This window comes from Schistocerca cancellata, chromosome 6, assembly GCF_023864275.1.
Source record: "Schistocerca cancellata isolate TAMUIC-IGC-003103 chromosome 6, iqSchCanc2.1, whole genome shotgun sequence".
NCBI classification, from domain to species: domain Eukaryota; kingdom Metazoa; phylum Arthropoda; class Insecta; order Orthoptera; family Acrididae; genus Schistocerca; species Schistocerca cancellata.
The window spans coordinates 211,776,173-211,798,546 of record NC_064631.1 but is presented as its reverse complement, the minus strand read 5'-3'; the positions used below and the strand labels follow the sequence as shown (position 1 = coordinate 211,798,546).

General features: G+C 39.1%; 1 protein-coding gene across 1 annotated transcript in view; it reads left to right on the top strand.

Moving 5' to 3' along the window:
• LOC126191373 (TM2 domain-containing protein almondex) overlaps window positions 1-20,377 on the top strand; it is a 115,683-nt gene extending 95,306 nt beyond the window's left edge. Inside the window, exons 6-7 of the mRNA XM_049932219.1 lie at window positions 8,458-8,602; window positions 20,192-20,377. Of these exons, the coding sequence (XP_049788176.1) occupies window positions 8,458-8,593 (136 nt within the window). The 3' untranslated portion in view covers window positions 8,594-8,602; window positions 20,192-20,377. The remainder of the gene's footprint in view (window positions 1-8,457; window positions 8,603-20,191) is intronic.
• The last annotated feature ends 1,997 nt before the right edge of the window (window positions 20,378-22,374 follow it).

Genomic DNA, 22,374 nt, shown 5'->3' with positions numbered 1-22,374 from the left:
TATACGGAAGTAACATATTTTGAGTATTTTGCTTGTATATATTTATTTTTAAAAATAAAAAGAAAAATATTGAAAAATCCAGTATGGAATACAAACAATGGAAGAAGTAATGGCAACCATTCGCTACACAGGTGGGTGGTAGCGAGTGGTCTCTCTCTCTCCTGGGGTGGGGGTGGCAGGCTGTGTCGTATCAAACAAAGTGGTACTGATTATGTACAGAATCATACATCAGTCTGTGATCGAGAACTTTAAAGCAGATTATTAAACTGTATTACAGAGTCATTACAATTTAAGTCTTTTCTGTACTGCAATGACATAATTTAAAAATGAAAACCAAAATGATAATAATTTCATTCTCTTTTGTACCCTGTTTTAACTAAACAGATGCATACTCACCTAATTTGAAACACTTTCATGTAAATCCCCCCCCCCCCCCCCACACACACACACACACACACACACACACACACACACACACACACTCGTTCCACCATTTATTGCAAGTATGCCAGTGGTACACTACTTCTCCAGAGAAAAATATCTGTCATTACACCTTCAAATATTGCTTGAAATAAATGCAACTTAATGCTCTGCTCTTTCTTCAGTGAGTACACTGCTGATTTATGTAGTTGTCACAGTCAAAGCTCACTTTTACATCATCTCCAAGGAACTCCATTTTTATTTCATATTGTTAATAATTTTGTATAGTTAAAAGTGCCTTAATTGGCCATTTAATCATACACACCGCAGAATCTATTCCTTTTCTTGCAGCAACAGATATCAAAGTTTTCTTCAAAATAAATATAATTTCCATATTTGACCTAATATGTATACATTAAAAAACTTTTAATCACATGAACTTAAAATTTAAGATTTTATAAGCTTGTTAAGAATTTATCTTCTCTTTACTCAAAAGTTCTGTTCATTAACTGTATGAAAATGATGGTCATTGACAGACATTTATATTTAGATTTCCTGTGACACATCTTCAGCCATTGAATATGATGAGAAGTAAGACCTATCCTTGGTTAAGGGTGTTTAAATAATTTATTTGCTTTAAATTATCTAGTAGTATGGGAATGTGGCTCTGACAAACATAGCCATTCAGATGTTAAGTTCATCAGTTCTGTACTCACTTTGACTGATAGAATTGCTAAACATATAACTATAAACAAATGCTGTTTTAAATACTTATCTTGGACGTAAGGTAGCCTCTGAATCATTTAACACAAACACTGGGCTTGGATATTAGGTCACCTCTATTTTTAAAAAGCTGCAAAACTAACTGGTCGTACTGCACTGATTAATGGTTTGAATAAGGGTTTCACAGAAGAGAACTAGGTAGTGATGTTAATTACGCTTAATGCAGTTTCTAGTTGAGGTTGACAATGAGCAGTGACCTGATGGAGATAGCACACATGACTGATAAACAGACTGTTGTTTTCCAGTTTCATCACAAATGCTTATGTGACAGTGTTGTTAAGCATATCAGTTTGAAATTCAATAAGATACATTTTCAGATTAATGTTGATAGGTACCTCTATACAAGCTACATCTAATTGACTAGAGTTCATGAGTGAATGCGTCAGTCAAGGATGATTTACGCTAAAATTCCAGTAATAAAACTAGGAATTTTGGAAGTATCTTTCAAATAACACAGAGTGCTCTGTAGGAATTTGATTTATCATATATAAAACTCGAAATAAAAGCATGAGTGTCATCTGTGTAGCAAGAAAGGTTTTGCTGGGTTGGACACTGTTGTGGCATCAGTACATTGTTTTGTCTTAAAGATTAGATTAGATTTACTTTCATTCCAATTGATCCGTAGTGAGGAGGTCCTCCAGGATGTGGAACATGTCAGAAAAACAACAATACATGACAAATATTTACAACTAAGACAAATAAGCTAATGTACCATTCCACAGGTCCCAAGTGGAATGATCGTCATATTTTAATGAACACTAAGAGTCATTTTACAAATACTAATGCACTGAATTTAAAATAAAAAAGTTTTTTATTTATTTATAAGGTAATAAACATGTAATACAACTACTGAAATACTTATTTACAATGAACACATTACTGCACTGAAATGGTGCAGAAGTTAGATTATACTTACACACAACCACACACACACACAGACACACAAATTTTCAGTGAACACATTACTGCACTGAAATTGTGCAGAAGTTATGTTGTACTTATATACAAATCAGTTGGTTTTACTAAGAAATTCATCAATGGAGTAGAAGGAGTTGGCCACCAATAAATCCTTTAGGCTTCTCTTAAACTGAATTTCATTGGTTGTTAAGCTTTTTATGGCTGCTGGCAAGTTATTGAAAATGTGTGTTCCTGAATAATGCACACCTTTTTGTACAAGACTAAGTGACTTTAAATCCTTGTGAAGATTATTCTTATTTCTAGTATTGATTCCATGAATTGAGCTGTTGGTTTGAAAAAGTGATATATTTTTAATGACAAATTTCATTAAGGAATAAATATACTGGGAAGCAGTAGTTAGTATCCCTAGTTCCCTAAACAGGCTTCTGCAGGATGTTCTTGAGTTCACACCACATATAATTCTTACTGCACGTTTTTGTGCCCGGAAAACTTTAGCTTGGCTTGATGAATTACCCCAAAAAATAATCCCATATGACATTATGGAATGAAAGTAAGCATAGTATGCCAGCTTTTTCATTTTTATATCCCCTATGTCTGACAAAATTCGCATTGCAAACAGAGATTTGTTAAGACGCTTCAGCAGTTCTGTGGTGTGCTCCTCCCAGTTGAATTTATTATCAAGCTGTAATCCCAAGATTTTTAATAAATCTTTGTTTTAGATCCATTCATACTGTGGAACGTACAAGGTAATTCAGGAAAACTGTTCACCGTAAATGCTTCTGGATCATTTGAAACATTTTAAATTTGTTTTCACCCAATTTAGTTGTAAGGTCAACATAATCTTTTGCCATTACTATATTAATTATAGAGATGCCAGTATGAACTTAAGTAACAACAGTATGAAAAGGATAGATTGCTACTCACCACATAGAGGAGGCATTGAGTGGCACATTTAACAAAGACTGCTAGATACACTACTGGCCATTAAAATTGCTACACCACGAAGATGATGTGCTACAGACGCAAAATTTAACCGACAGGAAAAAGTTGCTGTGATATGCATATGATTAGCTTCTCAGAGCATTCACACAAGGTTGGCACCGGTGGTGACACCTACAGCATGCTGTCATGAGGAAAGTTTCCAACCGATTTCTCATACACAAACAGCAGTTGACCGGCGTTGCCTGGTGAAACATTGTTGTGATGCCTCGTGTAAGGAGGGGAAATGCGTACCATCACGTTTCCGACTTTGATAAAGGTCGGATTGTAGCCTATCGTGATTGCGGTTTATCGTATCGCGACATTACTGCTTGCATTGGTCGAGATCCAATGACTGTTAGCAGAATATGGAATTGATGGGTTCAGGAGAGTAATACAGAACACCGTGCTGGATCCCAACAGCCTCGAATCACTAGCAGTCGAGATGACAGGCATCTTATCGACATGGCTGTAACGGATCGTGCAGCCACGTCTCGATCCCCGAGTCAACAGATGGGGACATTTGCAAGACAACAACCAACTGTACGAACAGTTCGACGACATTTGCAGCAGCATGGACTATCAGCTCGGAGACCATGGCTGCGGTTACCCTTGACGCTGCATCACAGACAGGAGTGCCTGCGATGGTGTACTCAACGACAAACCTAGATGCACGAATAGCGAAACTCCATTTTTTCGAATGAATACAGGTTCTGTTTACAGCATCATGATGGTCACATCCGTGTTTGGCAATATCGCGGAGTAACCACATTGGAAGTGTGTGTTTGTCATCGCCATACTGGCTTATCACGTGACGCGATGGTATGGGGTGCCATTGGTTACGCATCTCGGTCACCTCTTGTTCGCATTGACAGCACTTTGAACAGTGGACGTTACATTTCAGATGTGTTACGACCCGTGGCTCTACCCTTCATTCGATCCCTGCGAAACCCTACATTTCAGCAGGATAATGCACGACTGCGTGTTGCAGGTCCTGTACGGGCCTTTCTGGATGCAGAAAATGTTTGACTACTGCCCTGGCCAGCACATTCTCCAGATCTTTCACCAATTGAAAATGTCTGGTCAATGGTGGCCGAGCAACTGGCTCGTCACAATACGCCAGTCACTACTCTTGATGGACTGTGGTATCGTGTTGAACTGCATGGGCAGCTGTACTTGTACACGCCATCCAAGCTCTGTTTGACTCAATGCGCAGGCGTATCAAGGCTGTTATTACGGCCAGAGGTGGTTATTCTGGGTACTGATTTCTCAGGATCTATGCACCCAAATTGCGTGAAAATGTAATCACATGTCAGTTCTAGTATAATATATTTGTCCGATGAATACCCATTTATCATCTGCTTTTCTTCTTAGTGTAGCAATTTTAATGGCCAGTAGTGTAGTATCTCAAATATGTAGATGTATTGGGTACCGGGATAATGGGTTTCTCACTAATTACTTGCTTGTGGCTAGAAAATCACTCTCCCACATCTTTTGTGGTTGCTGGCTAGGACTTAAAAGATGTTATTAGTTGGCCTGCATGTTCACCTAATTTGACACAACTTTTATTCTCTGGGGAGCTAGATGATGAAGTCTGTGAACAAGTTCCAATAACTCGAGAGAAAGTAAATTATCACATTGTTACAGGATGCTGATCAATATTGAAAGAATCCCTTCAGTTTGTCCAGACATCCTTCTACATGCAGTTGGAAATGTTTGTCGCAGTTGACAGTGGGAATTTCAAACACCCAATGAGATATATGGAATTTTGTGGAAGTATTTATGACAACTTTCTTTTGTCATTTTCTTTTTGTTACTGTTGCTGGTGTCGTAATTTTTCTCCATCTGAAGTTGTTGTTCATAAATCTTTATACTTCAATTTTCTGCTTTACAAATCCATTTAATTTGTGATCTTACTTTCAAGGGCCTGACAAAACTGAGAGCAGAACAGTGCAAGTGAATGTCTTTGTAACATGTTAAAGCAATAAAAATTTTTGGAGTTTCTTACTACAGCAATTCATAGTGTGTTTCCGGAACGGTATACCTTCCTAAACATTATGTATACACTGTGAATTTATGCAGCAAGGAACCGAAGAAAATTTTATCGAAAAAGCAGCTTTGTTACCATAATTACATGGTGAATCATACTTTGACGCACAGCTTTTGCCTTCCAATTCATGTGTTCATCTCACATCCGTTTGTGTTATAAATTAAACTTTTTCTCAGCTACTCAAAATTTGTGATTACGCCCTCTTAGTTGTGTGGAACTGAAGCACATCATTAGCAATACACAACAATGCTGTGTGAGAACATGAACTGATGCACATGATAGCAATTAGTTCAAAGTACAGAACAGATAAATCAGAAGTTTTAAACTTGAAACAGTCTCTCTGCCCATTACTTACCTTCAGGAAGTGAAATATGTAGTACTGCTGATGTTGTTGTTGTTGTGGTCTTCAGTCCTGAGACTGGTTTGATGCAGCTCTCCATGCTACTCTATCCTGTGCAAGCTTCTTCATCTCCCAGTACCTAATGCAACCTACATCCTTCTGAATCCGCTTAGTGTATTCATCTCTTGGTCTCCCCCTACGATTTTTACCCTCCACGCTGCCCTCCAATATTAAATTGGTGATCCCTTGATGCCTCAGAACATGTCCTACCAACCGATCCCTTCTTCTGGTCAAGTTGTGCCACAAACTTCTCTTCTCCCCAATCCTATTCAATACTTCCTCATTAGTTATGTGATCTACCCATCTAATCTTCAGCATTCTTCTGTAGCACCACATTTCGAAAGCTTCTATTCTCTTCTTGTCCAAACTATTTACCGTCCATGTTTCACTTCCATACATGGCTACACTCCATACAAATACTTTCAGAAATGACTTCCTGACACTTAAATCTATACTCGATGTTAACAAATTTCTCTTCTTCAGAAACGCTTTCCTTGCCATTGCCAGTCTACATTTTATATCCTCTCTACTTCGACCATCATCAGTTATTTTGCTCCCCAAATAGTACTGCTGATAGAAACGTATAAAAGTGATACACTACCTAGCTTTTGGAACTCCAAGAGTTCCTCCTCAGGTTGGAGAGAGAAATATGTTGAAGAGCGTTAAAAAGAAAGGTCATAGATCACCTGGATAAATGACACAGTGGACAGTGCATCCATTAGCTTTCTGAATTCCGTCATAATACGTAGCCATATCTTACAGTGAAATGGTAAAGATATACCTCAAGTACATTTACAAAATGGAAAGCATGTGATGAACCTGCAATACGGTTAGTACACAACTACTACATCACCTACAATTATATGAAAGTACAATAATGTTGTTGTTGTTGTTGTGGTGGTCTTCAGTCCCGAGACTGGTTTGATGCAGCTTTCCATGTTATATAATAATATGGAGCTACAAATTGTTAATATTTAATTGTATAACCCTAGCAGCACTAGCAAGCTATAGCATAATAAATTATCTGAACTAAGATTGCTAATGTAATGATCCCATTTTTAACAATTAGTTTTGTAAAAGTTTGATTTTCGCTCAATCGGTGATCACCGATTATGATTTAAGTTCACCTTTCTGCTTGCCCATGGGTAAAGCTTAAGTTTCATCTTCATATTTGGCAGTAAATGCTGGCAGTCAAGAATCTAGCACAATATCTAATTGTGAGTAAACATGCCACTTCTTAACCAATGTGCCAAATAGTCTTGCTCTAAAATACAGTAACTCTTCGTACAAACATGTGTTTGCACAATACATTACAGTAACTACTTAACTCTCAGTCTCAATGTCAATGTCAAGTTAACAGATGGAAATACAATGGAATGATTACATTATTTCAAATTATTTTATTCACTGTAGTCACTTTCCATATTGCATTCTGTGGCTCTTACTCCAGGGCTGACTGCTTGTCCAACATGGGGCAACGATTTATGGAGTGTGCACTAGCACCCCTGCATGTACCATCACTTGTGTAGTTATAGCTATCATTGTCTCTTCAAATTATTCAGCATATGTAAATATATACCAGAAACAAACCTAATCGTTACATTCTCTTTTTCGAACCTCATTCTGCAATTGAACGGAGTCTTACAGGGTGACCCAATGAGCCCTTTGCTCTACATTCTTGCCACTGACGAAGTACTCCGAATTGGAGAAAATGAAGATGATGTATACGTATATGCATATGCTGATGACATAGCCATAGTTTTAACAATTATACAGAAGCTGCAGAAAATCATTGAGAAAATGGACAAATGGTGCAGTGAACACAAACTACACATAAACATAACAACGACAGAATTGGAGATTTTCAGAAAAGGAGGCAAAACACCCAAGAATGCGGAAATCAACTTCAGAGGACAAAAAATAAAAATCTCATCAGACTTTAAATACCTAGGGGTGAGATTGCAACCAACAGCCAAATGCTTCACGAAGCATACAACAGAACGTGCAGCCCAAGCAATAATAGCAATACAGGACACCAAAAACATCCGCCTACTCAGCCTAGAAACAACCATGAAATTATTCAATGCAAAAATCTTGCCAATCCTGGCCTATGGGATGGAGGTTATATGGGACCCCCTGACAGAAAAAAAATCTAGAAACACTAGAAAAGGTGAAATCGACTTATCTAAAAAGAGCACTAGGTCTCTCAAAGACAACAAGATCTAGACTAGTGTACCTGCTAGCGAGAGAGACATTCCTAATTGAAGACATCAAACTTTGATATATGATGCCACACACCAGGGCTTCCAGAAAGCAACTGAAGATCGTGGAGAAGAAACGAGTAAAAGTACGGCCAGAGTTCTATGGCACCGAAGCAATGACGAACCGCTCACGGACGACACCAAATTTCGAGCTGTGACATGTCGTAACTAGACTTTCTATTCACGGCTTTCATCATCTAATTTGCAAAAACAAAACTTATCACGACCCAACCACAACATGTGTATGTGAACTGTGTAACGAAGCCTGTGAACGATATCACATCGAACTGTGCAGTAAAAGAGTGAAATCGATAAATGAATATGCAAAAATGTAAATGTAAAATGTTAAGCAAAGTAACTGTATATGGCTATTTGGCTGCAATTTTATTAAATTAAATTAAATACTAAATTCGAACATCATTCATCGGCAAGGTAGAAATATGACTACAAAAAGTAACCTATCCCAAATTATTTACCATTGATTTGTTAATTGAAGCACAGAAAAGCAAGAGCAATTGCTTTCCATTCTTTACATCACAACTTTGAAATGTGGTGTGTTGGGTTTACAACAAACTGTAAGGAGAGTCCTGTAATAGCACTCTCATCAAACTAATTTCTGTGAAGTCATTTGTTCTTTTTATTTCCAGGTTTTATCTTGGTCATTGGCAGGAAGGCATTGGTAAATTGTTCAGTTTTGGAGGACTTGGAGTATGGACATTGATTGATGTGATTCTGATATCATTACATTACTTAGGTCCAGATGATGGTTCTCTCTATATATAACACTTGCAGGTGAGATAATTTAAAATAAATATTGGCATATTTATTACAATGATGGAAATTTCAAGATGGGAACAGAAAACAAAAGAATAGGACAGATACCACTCATGTGCAGTTGAATAATGAGTGACGCATGAAATTAGAAAATTGTGCTGGATTTGTTCTTTATCTAGTATTAGTATTCATTTGGATATGAGTGGTTTCCTGCCCTCATTTTTAATTTTTTGTATATTGCTGTTTTTATTTTAATGTGCTAGTAAACCATACAAAATCTGTGTGATTAACCTGTAGGGCACTTTACAGCATTTTCAAAGCCATACATATTTAAAATCACTTTTACAGAAACTGATTGTCAGTGGTGTCCTCATATTTTACTGTTGATGTGTCACGTGCCCACTTTGATTGTGGTTCATGAGTTATGGGTAACATCCTCACGTCAGAAGCAGCTCCTCCTTTCATTTGGCTTTTCTGTTCTTCAAACTGGAAGATGTGTGCATTTAGATTGGGAGGCAGGGACAAAAAATTTTGCAATGTTGTTCTAAACTTATTTTTTGAAAATGATTTAGTGCAGTTAGTGAAACAGCTGGCCCCAAACGAAAGTTGTTAGATCTGTTGCCAATTAACAGGCCCAACCTTTTTGATTTGATGTGTATAGATATGGGAATAACTTAACTACAATGTTAGTAAATCACCATTTGTGAGTGATGTTGAACAGAAAGTTAAAGAAGTTAGAAAGATATTTATGCTTAACATGTTCAATGGGAAAATCACTAGACTCGGCTGGGGTAGTCACCAGCAAATATCAGCTCTGAAAAGAGAATGTGGACGATCAGTGGCAGAAATTCAGATGTAGGTTACATGCTAGATACGTTGTTGCTGTGGTAGATTGTGTGTAAATACAGGGTGTACATAAAGTCTGGGAACACTTTCAATTATTTATTGCACAAGAACCAAACATTGTACAGATATCAAACATATGTCATTTTGAAGAGAAACCCTGAAATTTAATCCCCCCCCCCCCCCCCCCCCCCCCCCATGTATGCCACCACAGCGTAGTTTGGTAATTTGCCAATAGTCAGCGCTAGTCGCAAACTGACAAGTTCAGGTGCGGAGCGAGCTTTCTGTGTGTTGGATTTCGACGTGGCCTCCCTGATCACCAGATCTCACTCCGTGTGATTTTTTTCTGTGGGGACACATTAAAGATCTTGTGTATGAACCGCCTCTACCACGTGATGTAGCAGAGCTCTGGGAGTGAATTTGATTACTGTATTGATGCCTGCCAGGCCGCTCCTGGTTCACATATCGAATGTTTGTAAAAAAAGCTTTTAGAGTTTCTCTTCAAAATGCAATATGTATGATATCTGTACAGTGTTTAGTTCTTGTGCAATAAATAATTGAATGTGTTCCCGAACTTTATGTACACCCTGCATATTAGCAAGCTACTAAAAATGCAATGTGAGCTGTATGGCAGATTCAAACTAAGTGAACCCTTGTTGACAAACTAAAATTGAACAAAATCAAAACGAGCATAAGGCAAGCTATGCAGCAAGTGTTCACTGAATTCAAAAGCAAGGTCGTATTTACGGGGTTGTTAAAAAATAATTCTAAAATGTTGTTAAAAATTTCTAAAAGGTTTTAGCCATATGTAAAAGCAGTGAATGGAACACAGTCCATGGTTGCACCAAAATGGAAACTGTTTCACCAAAGAATATTCCATCATTTTCTACTTGTGACCATTGTATTGATGCAAAAATGACCAATATAGAATTAAGCATAGAATGTGGAAACAAACTGTTGATAGAGGAAAGGCAACAGAATCTGGTGGGGTGTCATTAGATTCTAAAGTTTCGGCCATTACAATTGCAACATAATGAAGCTTACATGCAACAAGCATCAATGAGGCTTTAAGTGTACTGCATGCTTGGATAAGCAAATGATTAGCATTTCAGCACAACCGCAAAAAGTAGGTAGGAATAATGTCATCTACTTTGTTAATGTAGGGAAAGATTACACAGCCAGTTTTTCATTCAGTATTTGAATTTTGGTTGTTTGTTAGGAATAGGAGGAGGAGGAGGAATGATTACTAACAAGTCAGAATTTTACAGTGTCAGCATTTGGTCTATGAGTAATGTGGTTTATAACTCTACAACCTCACTGCTCATGTTGGCTACAAATCCCACAGCTGGCATGTGAATGTGGAATTGATTGGTTTAAGAGGGCCATACTCGACATCATACAGGATGTCAACAGTGATTCTTGTAACGTCTGAAGAACTAAACCAATTGAAACCATACACGAGCCAGAAACCTGAACAGGGCATGTAATTTGTCAAGAGAAAAACAAGAGAGACAGACACCCCTAAACAAGCAACCAACTTTGTGTGGCAAAATATTAGCAGATCTGGCTTCTAAACTAGCAAACACTCAAGTGAATTCAGTCTGTGGCCACCTTACCATCTTGCCTCATCACCTGAAGCACTTTCTAAGCCTCACAGTGTGGGTGCGCCATCTTGGAGACCACTGTGATCAGTTTGCTGGCTGCCAGCATCTTTGGTTCTGTGTCATTCCTTGCCATAGTATTATCTGCAGGCGCAAATACGAAATCCCTTCCTCCTTTAATGGACAGGTGAGGACAATATTGCCCAGATCTGTGGCTTAAAGCCTTAGGAAGGGTAAAGAGAGAGATGCCAGAAGCCGAGCCAGGAATTCACCAGATATGGCTGCTGAGGTCAAGGGGGAGCAAAATGCAACTCTCCTTCGCCATGTTCAGCAGTCTGCTGAGCTGGTGTCAGAGGAAACACCTCAGTCTCCTGTGGTGTCCTCCTTACCCTGTGGAAGACTAGCACTGCCAGGACCTTAAGTGATAAACGTGATGTGGGTATGGCGAGTCTTGCCTTATATATTGTGGGGAAGTACTGATGTCATCCATACATGTTGTAGACTCCAAGTTGGCTCCTTAGGTTGGCAGCTGGTGATGCTCATGTTACGGTTGTAATCGATTCGTACATCTTGTATACGTATTGTCTCTGACCATAAGGTAAAAAAAATTTGTCGACATCTGTGTTGGGCTGTAACCCCGTCTGCCCACCTCAGTCAACACCCACTGCCCAAATGTGCGGCCCGAAACTAACACATCCATGTGGAATGTGACTGCTGGGGAGGGGCCGTAAGAGAGCTGACAGCATACAGGGCAGTTGTCCATGCACCAGCTCTGCCGGACTACACCCATTTACTAGGGTGGTCGGTACATGGCTAAGAAGTGCAAAAAAGCACCATCTCTCAGCATGGTTTGCACTGCCATCCTAATTTTAGTCCTAACCATCCACTCTGCCTCTTGAGTCGGTTGGTGGATGGAAAGGAACATTGGTCAGGTGCTGGATACCATTGAGGCAACAGAATTTCTGAAACTCAGAAGCTGTGAAAGGGAGCCATTACTGGAGGCCAGTGTGGTTGACGTGGGTGGCACATCCTCTATTGCAAATGTGGTCATAAGCACCTTGATGAATGATGTTCATGTTGTAGTGGATACCCGTGCTATACAGGAGAAGTTGGACAGGATATCCAACAGTATCAACCACCCATACAGGTCGGTTAAATGTAAGCGTAGGCTTCCGCGGCCGTTGTCTTCTTCAATAAAATTCTTCAGGGTATCAGACCGCATCGTCATAATTTAAAATGCGCCAACGTTTCGGCCAGCGTTGCAGCTAGCCTTCATCAGGGCCTTACGTTAACTGCTAAATGAAACACACTTGGTTCCTTAAATAGCTGCACGAGAAAACCGTGTCGTTACTTGATTGGCTGTAAAAGGAGGAGGAGGAGGGGTGAAAAGTATGCTTTATTGGTGTTTCCTTTATTATCTGTCATTGGCTGAAATAGCTGTTTTCTATTGGTCTTTATATTAATCCACCCCATTGGAGGAGACGGACGAATAGTGAACAGGTGATGGCTGTGACGTCACACTGTTTCCATGCTGTCCAGAAGCCGGCTGCGGCGTGCCATTGCTTTGTGTGCTCGCGACCACTGCTGCGGCTCTCCGCGTGTCTGCTTGGGCCGCCACGGCTCTGCCGCCGCTCCGTAGCCCTGCTATTGCAGGCAGCCAAGACCTCGGAAGCTTGTACCCGTCCTCTCTATTCATGTTGGCGGGTCTTTTGGCTATTTCTATTGCCTCTCTAATCTTTCTTTTGAAAGTGAGAGGCTGTTTCGCCAGGACGCGGGCTTCTTGAAAAAGTATAGGTTTCCCGCACTCGTCTCGGTGTTCCGCCACTGCTGACTTAGTGTGTTGTTTCAGGCGGATATATCTTTCATGTTCCGAGAGCCTTGTGCTAATCGGACGTCCCGTCTCACCTATGTAGACTAATCCACACGCACAACCAATTTCATACACGCCAGCTGTGTGTAGTTTGTCAACTGCATCCTTGGTAGAACCGAGCATATCTGATATTTTGTTTCTGCTTCGGAAAATTGGTTTGATGTCGGCTTTTCGTAGAATTTTGCCAATACGTTCGGTGACCCCTTGTACATATGGTAACACCGCAATACTCTGTGCCTCCTTCTCCTCTTCCCTATTGGTCTTCTCCCTTGTCGACATGGAGCTGTCTATCATCTGCTTCCCATAGCCATTAGTTCCGAAGATGGACCTGAGGCGTTCAAGTTCTGTCTTCAGATGTTCTTCGTCGCTTATCCTGTACGCTCTCTTCGTTAGCGTGTGCAGGGCGGACTTCTTCTGCGTGGGGTGATGGTGGGAGGAGGCGTGAAGGTACCTGTCCGTATTGGTTGGTTTCCTGTACACTTTGTGGCCAAGTTTACCATCAGGTTTTCGATAAACTTCCACGTCGAGAAGAGTGGGGTGCTGCCTTTACTTCCCCTTCTTCTTATAAAGTTTATCAAGCTTCCTTACAAATGCTGTCGGTAGGCAATCTTTGAAGTTTCAATGGGTTTCTTCTCAGTCCACAATAATGGATGGTGACACATGTTGACATGTTGTGATTAATCTCACAATCAAATGACGCTATGCTGGCAGTACTGAAAAAGGGATTAAATTTTGCCCCGACACCCCGGTGTGTTTCCATTATGGAATTCATTTTCGCAGTTGAGCAAGCAGTGTCCAGGTTTCCTGACAAACTAGCTGATGAAGTTAAGCAAGAGGTCTCGCATATGATGTGTTGGTTGCCACCCCAGTGAAGTAACACATCTCCTTGCTTGAAAGAGCCACAATCCAGTCCGTCAGAGAAGACCAGGATTTTGTAATCATACCAGCAGACCACATGGGAGAGATCCTCTGGATCGTTTCCTAGATCATTTTGATTGTCTGTATTCCAATATTTAAGTTCATGATGGAAGTTGAAAAGGATGGAAAACTTCTGTTTCTTTCGCGGGACACATATGAGGGTAAAAGACTTGGAGACCCGACATACTTAAGGTTACAGAATGACCCAGCTGAATGTATAAATCACAAGACGCTTTCACTTTTTAAGATTTTGTTACCTGATGATGATCATAAAAAGCTTCCACCTGGTGCTGCAGTCCCACCGAGGTTATACTGCTTACCTAAGGCACACAAGCAATGAGTTCCTCTTTGGCCTGTTGTTGGTAATTTAAGTGCTCTGAATTACAACTTGGCCAAGTATTTAGCATCCATTCTCAGTCCCCATGTCAGAAAATGCAAACATCGTATTTGCACTGGTTTCTGTTCAGCATTTGAAGTTTTTGTCTCTTCAGCCCACAGATTTTCTCGTTAGTTTTTATGTTCTGTCTCTTTTTACCAGAGTTCCTCTTGAAGGTTATTTGCAGTTAATTGCCGAAAAATTGGATGAAGAAACAACTAAGGTCCGTCACCATATGTTGACATCGACTTATTTTTTATTTAATGACAGATAGTTTGAACAAACTGACAGAATGGCTATGGGGAGTCCATTATCCCCCATAGTCACCAATTCGTTTATGGAAGAGTTTGAGGACACAACACTAAAGATGGCGTTCTTAAACCAAACTTTATTTTTGGAGATACATCGACGATATGTTTATGGTATGGCCACATGGGAGGGACCCTCTGGATCATTTTGATTGTCTGTATCCCAATATTAAGTTCATGATGGAAGTTGAAAAGGATGGAAAACTTCTGCATTTAGATGTCTTGATGAACAGGAGGGATGATGGGACATTAGGACACAGTGTTTATTGTAAGCCAATGCATATAGACTAATACCTTCATGCATCAAGTTATCATCCATCATACCAAAGCAATGAGGTACTACGTACACTAGTAAAAAGAGGTTATGCTATCTCAGATGCAGATAGTTTGACACAAGAACTGGATCATCTAAAAGCTGTGTTTAAGCAGAATGGTTATACCGACAATCAGATCTGTTGTGCTCTACAGATTGGACCTTCGTGGGAACCAACAGAAGATACAAGCAAATCAGTGGCATTCCTACCTTTAATGGGAAGTATATCTTCAAAAATAGGAAGAATTTTAAGGAGATTTGATATTGAAAGTGTATTCAGTCTGCCACCTGAGACTAGAGCTCTGCTGGGTTCTGTGAAGGATGATTTGGGTTTGAGGAACCGCGGTGTCCACAAAATTCCGTCATGGCGGGAGAGCCTATATTGGACAAACAATTTTTATGGTCCAGGATCAATGCAAGGAGCACCATCGCCACATTTGTTTATTTCAGACAGAAAAATCTGCAGTTGCAGAATTTTGTCTTATGGATGTACGCTGAGATACAAGTGGTTGCCCCTGCCTCACATTATTAGGATTGTGTAATGAAAGAAGTTACTGAAGTCCAGTTATCTGACAATATTATAAACAGAGATAAGTAGTGTGTTTAAGTAACAGTTGGGACCCTGTTTTGTGTGACATTAAAAACAGTAGTCGTTGTTTCAGTCATCAAAAGATGTCAATAGAGCTTGACATCAATTTATCATTCCCATGAGTTTTCACCACTGGTGCGCTGTTGTGCCTTGCGCTAGAGGGCAGTTATGTCAGCACATGCATGGCGGACCTATGGGCAGTGTAAAAGGAGCCTCCGCAGCATGTTTGATTTCAGTTTCGGCGAGTCAGTGCGACGGCTTACTCACCCGAAGATGGCGGCCAGGTGGACCGCTGAAATATTATGACAAGATGATAATATGTTCGATAACATTGGATGTGTCCCAAATATACGTAATAGGACCTAGAATGTTCTCATTATACATAAACTGTTTATCATATAAGGTCAGAAGAACTGTAAGATTGTTTGATGACAGTGAGTATCATTGTTGAATGAGCATAAATAACTGCTGAAAGACGTTGACACAGTTTTCACTTGGTGAAATGAAATGTGGCATTGCTTGATGTGGGTAAACACTATATAATGCCTAAAACAGAGAGAAAATCCAGTAGCATTCTGTTTCAAGATTAGTGTGAACACAGCCTTTTACATAAAGAACTTAACTTTGTTAGTGTAAAGTAACATGAAATGAGATGTTCATGTAAATTCAGGTACTAGAAAAGGTAAATGGAAGACTTGGAAGGTGTCTGGTAACATGATAGGCATCTGTAACAGAAATTGCAAGCAGAATGCTGGTGTGACTAATTCTAGAGTATTTTTCCTGTGTTTGGAGTCCTTATTACCTAGGTATAACAATAGACACCTGAATGACGAATTCAAACATATGCTGCTAGGATTGTAACAGAACAGTGAAGCTTATATGAAAGTGTTATAGAAATGCTCAGGAAACTTAAAAACCCTTGGAAGAAAAACAATGTAGTTTTTGAAATGCTGTTTGGTATATTTAGGACACCTGTATTCAAAGAAGACTGCACAACCATTCTGTTGCCCTCATCTCTCATGAGGATAATGAGAATGATATGATGTGATACTCAGGCATATAATCATTTTCGTCACTAAGTATGCAAATGGAATGAGACAGAAATTCAATATTATTGGTACAAAGTACCCTCTGCAATGCACTGTCCCATGTCTTATGCAGTATAAGTGTAGATTTAGGTGAACTGTGTCTCAAGTTCAATTGGATAGTTGGCAGAACTGTAGAAAAATGTGTGGTCTAATGTAATAATTAAAGATACCAGAGTTCCTCATGGGTATACAGACAACTTCATTGGAAACAGCCTGTACTGCACAATAGATACAAAACAAAGCATAGATCCATGGATAGGGTGATGCCAAAACACATAAACGCTGGTACTTTGGTGTGTTGCGCTACTTCTGCCTTATGTTTATAGGTGTGTTGTTGGTTTCATTACTTTTTTGACAACTGGGCAGGAACAGCAATTTATTGTAGTCATTGTGGTGTAAATTTCAGTAACTTAATTGATACCAGCTTCCCACTATAGGTAGCTGTGTACTTCCTTGTAAGCAAACATCTGCAATTACAATCTGTGTAAACTCCATGGTTTTTGAAATTCTCCAAAGTGCAGTATTAGTTTCCTTTAATTTGTCCCTATTATTGTCCTTGCTCTTTAAACTTGTTTCAGTTATGCCTGTGTTGTTGATTTCCTAAAGTGTGACTCGTTGTTTCCCATTGAGCATAAGCCATTTGACTGTTACTCATGATTTTGTAGAATTGCTTATTAAACATTCAAGTATATCTCTGTATATGTCTTATGTTCGCCTTTCTTACGGAGAGGATGTAAGAGTAAACAGGCATTAGAGATGATGTAATTTATCCAGATGTCTTCTCTAAACTGTTGGAGTCTTCCTGCTATGATTTTAATTCTGATTTCTTTCATACCGGTCAACTTGGAATCACATGAAGATTTTCCTAAACATTTATTCTTCCCAAAGTTAACATCAGTCTCAACTAGCCAGCTAGACACTGAGAGATTTATTTGTTTTACACTTCGACATTATCAGATTAAGCACTGAGTCAATGGCAGTCTCTCTCCCTGTATAAATGTCCTGTGAAGCTTCTGTGTAAAATTCCCTTGGTTTTGTTTTTCCTAATTTCTTGCAGTTATTACCCAGGTTTTTATAACTTTAACTTTGTCTTCTTTAAAACTTCCCAATTTTTCTTGAGTTATTTTGGCCTGCCGTCTTCTCCTCCTCTGTATGTATTCTAAGTACTTATCACACTATTCATTTTACAGTTTCTGCTTTTATTTTTTATTAGAGTTTCTTAAGTTATTGTGAAGGGAGAGACCAAAGTGTTTTCTTTCTTAGAAGCATTGTGAGGTATGAGGACTTTATTATTGAGTTGAATGTCAATAGAAGGTGTTCAGTCTTCACATTTCATTTCCTGTCTTATGTATTAGATAATCCTCAACAATGGTTTCAGATATTTTCATATCGCAAACATTAATTTGGCATGTGCATAGGTATGCTTTCAAATCCAATACAGAAGTGATATCCTCTCCAAGAGATGAAACTCAAAATGGATTGGGTGATGTTCCATTTTGACAATAAAACAGTTTGTAAGATTAAAATGTTATGCATTCTTGTGAGACCTGTTTCACTATCACTGAGTAACCTGTTGCATTCACTGTATTAATAACATGGATATTCAACACGCATACTGAGTGGGGTGGTATGGAGTGGTTAGCGCATTGGACTCACATTAGGGAGGATGATGGTTAAAACCAGCATCCAGCCACCCTAATTTAGGTTTTCCATGATTTCACTAAATCGCTTCAGGAAAATATCTCTAATGACCATGCTGTCAGCAACATGTTAACCACTAATCTCCTTCTCTGGAGCACACATTTTATTTTTGGCATGCAGAAATATATTACATATTGGAATGTATTCATTCACATATTGCTTCATAGAGATGGATGTTATTGGCACTTTGTATTAAATTGGAGCTGCCACATAGCAATAAATAACAGAGTGCATTTGTAATAGCACTAGCTGAATAATCCACATTGCCCAGCTATTACGTATTCCAGTCTTTTGTTGGCCCATCTCCTCCTCCCCACCTTCGCTGTCCATGACCAAGTTATCACCCCCACTCCAATAGCAGGCCAGTAGTTCTTACCCCCACAGTATTTCTTTCCAGAGAGTGAGTAATGTGTGTACGTAGTTTGGTTGAAGCGATTCAAGCATTTTTCATCACATGTATTTTACATATTTCACACAAATTCGTCCACATATTTCACCCGTATCCATGGCGAATTTTGACATGCAGTTCCTTTTTGATGCACCTCAATCTTTATGATATCTTACCTTCTAAACACTGTGTCACGCAATGGTATGATTTTGCAGGTACATTCAGTGGTATACATGAATGCTGTCTTTAAAGTATGTCGTGGATAGTTAGTAGTAAAGAAGTAATAAATTAAAATGTCATGCCTGATGCAGCAGTTTTACTGCATGAATAGCGAAAAATGTAGTAAATGACAAACTGTTTTCCTTTCATCATTATGTGGGGATTGTTAGCAAGAAAAGCTTTTTTAAAGATTTGAAATTATGTGTAAAATTTGTTAGATGTCACTAAGTGCTCTCATTCTCAAATACTGGATGAATAAATTCTGGGTATCAGTGCTTTGTGGGCTACACTTTTTGAACTCCACCCTCACCCCAATGATAGGTAGGTGGTTATAATCACCATAGCAGTTTCCAGACAGGAAGTGATATGTGTACCAAGTTCGGCTGAGATCAGTGCATACATTTCTATAATATGTATGGATCCTGTATATCCAACAGTGACCTAAAAAGACTAGGCAACTTACAGCTTCATTTAATTGTGTTAAAAAATAATTTTTAGATGAACTTCCAGCATGGTGGAATAATTAGAAGTCAGCAACTTCTGTTAGTTGGTACAACAAAAAAACAGAAACCCAGACAAAATTTGACTTTTTTAAAATTTTATTTATAGGTAACAAGTTTCTGGCTGGGACCCCATTTTCAAATCATCATAACAGATAGTCAAAATGGTGTTTCTGAAATTTGGCTGTCTGATACAATGATTTGGAAATGCATCCTGGCCAGAAACTGGTAATCAAATAAAGACATAAATAAATGGAATTTGCAACTTTGGCTGGTATTTTGTTGTTGTAACTCTTAGATCTATACAGACCATTGGTTGAATTGAAATGCTGGTGAATAATAATGATATTTGAATATCTAGATTCACAGTTGGGAACCTTTGTTAGCTATATGCCAAGTAGTATTGTTTGCTGCAAAGCTGTATGACAAGTAATAGTGTATTTATTATAGATGTAAAAAATATTTTCTTTGAACAATATCATTGTAATTAAGTAAAAGCTTCTAATAGTAAATAAACAGCAGCTTTTCCAAAGTAGCAGCTCTCTTGTCAATTTAATTGATTAAATGTATTTAGTATGAGTGTGAATAGCATTATGCAGTATAGTGATAGTTTATTCTTAGTCTGTATACTGTATTAAGTTTCTGTGATGTCTTTATCTTATTTTAAAGTACATGTTGACTTGCTCACGCCCCTGAAGGTTCTTGTTCTTGTGGGGAGCTACGCAACAGGATGGATGAGTGAATGTTCCTTCAGCATTGATGAGTAATTCAAAATAAAATGCAGTTAAATTGAGTGTTTTTTCCAAGAGCATGATTTCCATTACAGCTAACATTAAACACAGAATGCTTACATTTTAAAGTTTCTTATTGGACAACTAAACTACTTGTTTCAGATTGTAATGCTGTCGGTGTTTGGGTGAGGACTGCATATTCAGGGAATACAGCATGCAGGCAGACCTAGAAGTTTCATCAGGCTACATTGTGCAGAATTTATTGAAACAGTATTTTAATACAGAACAGTGACTTATTTGTACTTGTTATATTTTTTCCATAACAAATAAATATAAAAATTTTGCGTCTTTCTTCGTTTTTTCCTTATGCTCAGCTTGTGATTCTTACAAAGAAAAGTCACAATATTTGTGATGTAGATGAATACTGCTTGTTGGAGCAAACAAGAACAAGGTGGGGAGAGAGTAGGGCAGCTACGTGCAGTAGAGACATTGAATGGGGGGGCAGTGGAAAAGAAGTAAAAACTTGGTGGAATAGAGGGCTAATGTACTGCTGGTGTGGGAACAGGGAAGGGGACAGGTGGGTAAAGACAATTTCTAATGAAGATTGAGACCAGTACGGTTACAGGAACATAGACATTATGGAAAGGATAGTGGCTATTCATCACACAGCAGAGGTGCTGAGTTGCAGATAGACACGACACTGTGCTGCATACTAGGTGGGTGTGACAACCAACAAGTTGGCTGTCCAGATGAATGGCCACCGACAAACTGTGGCTAAGAGACAACTGGACCACCCAGTCGCTGAGTATGCTGCTGCCCAACAAAATGTTCTTCATTTGAATTACTTCTTCCCAGACTGGGCCATTTGGATCCTTCCCATCAACACACCAACTTTTCGGACTTGTGCACATGGGAACTCTCCCTACAATATACCATACGTTCCTGTAACCCATCCAGCATCAACTTTTGTTAGTCATTATCCTTACCCTCCTATCCCCTTCCCTGTTCCCACTGCAGCACTATAGAGCCCTCTGTTCCACCAATGCACCCACACTCTTTCTACTTCTCTCCTTTTCCACTGTCCTCACCCCCACCCTTCATGTAACCTCCCAACTGCACCTAAGCTGCCCTACCCTCTCCCCACATTGTCCCTGTATGCTCCCACAAGTAGCACTTTACCCCCAACCTCCCCTTCCCCACCCCATCCTCCTCCTTACCCCTACCTCCAAGCTGCTTCTTGAGAGAGAGAGAGAGAGAGAGAGAGAGAGAGGGGGGGGGGGATCTTTTGTCTTTTTGTTGTCTCTATCTGCAACTCAGCATTTCTACTATATGAGCTGCAGGAACTATCGTTTTCATAGTACTGTCATTATTCCATCGTGGATTTTCCACTGTTTGACATTTCTTCATTAAATAGTCATATCAAAACAACAATGAAACCAATATCCTGTACAAAATACAGTCCCTTCCGTATATCCGAGTTGTATGGTATAATTATGGCATTTTGCCAGCTTCTTTGTATATTTCTCTCTCACACTCTCTAGTTTTTATCATACAAAAGCTGTCATCACTAAGTAGTCCCACGTCTGCAGGACCAGGTACATACGTGTAGTACTGCAGAGATTCTATATAATTTCTGTTAAATAGAAGCAGTTACATCAACACTGCTCTGACTCATGTCATGTTTGATATATAAAACCACCCAGATAAATTTCTGTAATCACCATTGCCAAAGAAACAAAAAAGGTCAAAGTTGTTGGAATATGAAAGGGATGCAGGACAGGAGTAACAAAGAAAGCTCAAATCCCTAGAGTGTAAAATAAATGGACTGCAAACACCTTCACTACCCTCCTTCCACCTCCACCTCCACCTCCAATGACAATGTCATTGGGTATTAAATTATAATCTCCTTTCCATCTTGGTTCTTCAGTTCATGCTGATAAAGGAGGCCTGAACACCATTCACATAACATGGTAAAGACATGCACCCCAGCACAAAATACAATACAGATGGGGAAAAGTGTGTATAGCAGCTCTATGCTGGTGATTGTTCTAACCAACTTTTCAAAGTAAGTGAACAGCTGGAATTGGAATCTGATATCTGGATGCCAAGTCAAATGGACAATGCAGCAACTAGTTATTAAAAATCAATAATGACACAATTCAAGTAGAATGGTCAAGCCGGTATCATATCATCCACAGTATAACTATTCCTGAATACTCGGAAATGTTGTGTCTAGCTAACAAATTGAAACAACTCTTATTTGTTCCTATTCCAAAGATAATTTTTGATAACTTGTCCCCTTTCCAAATTTTTCCATCATTGGTGACAAATGCATTGAACATTTG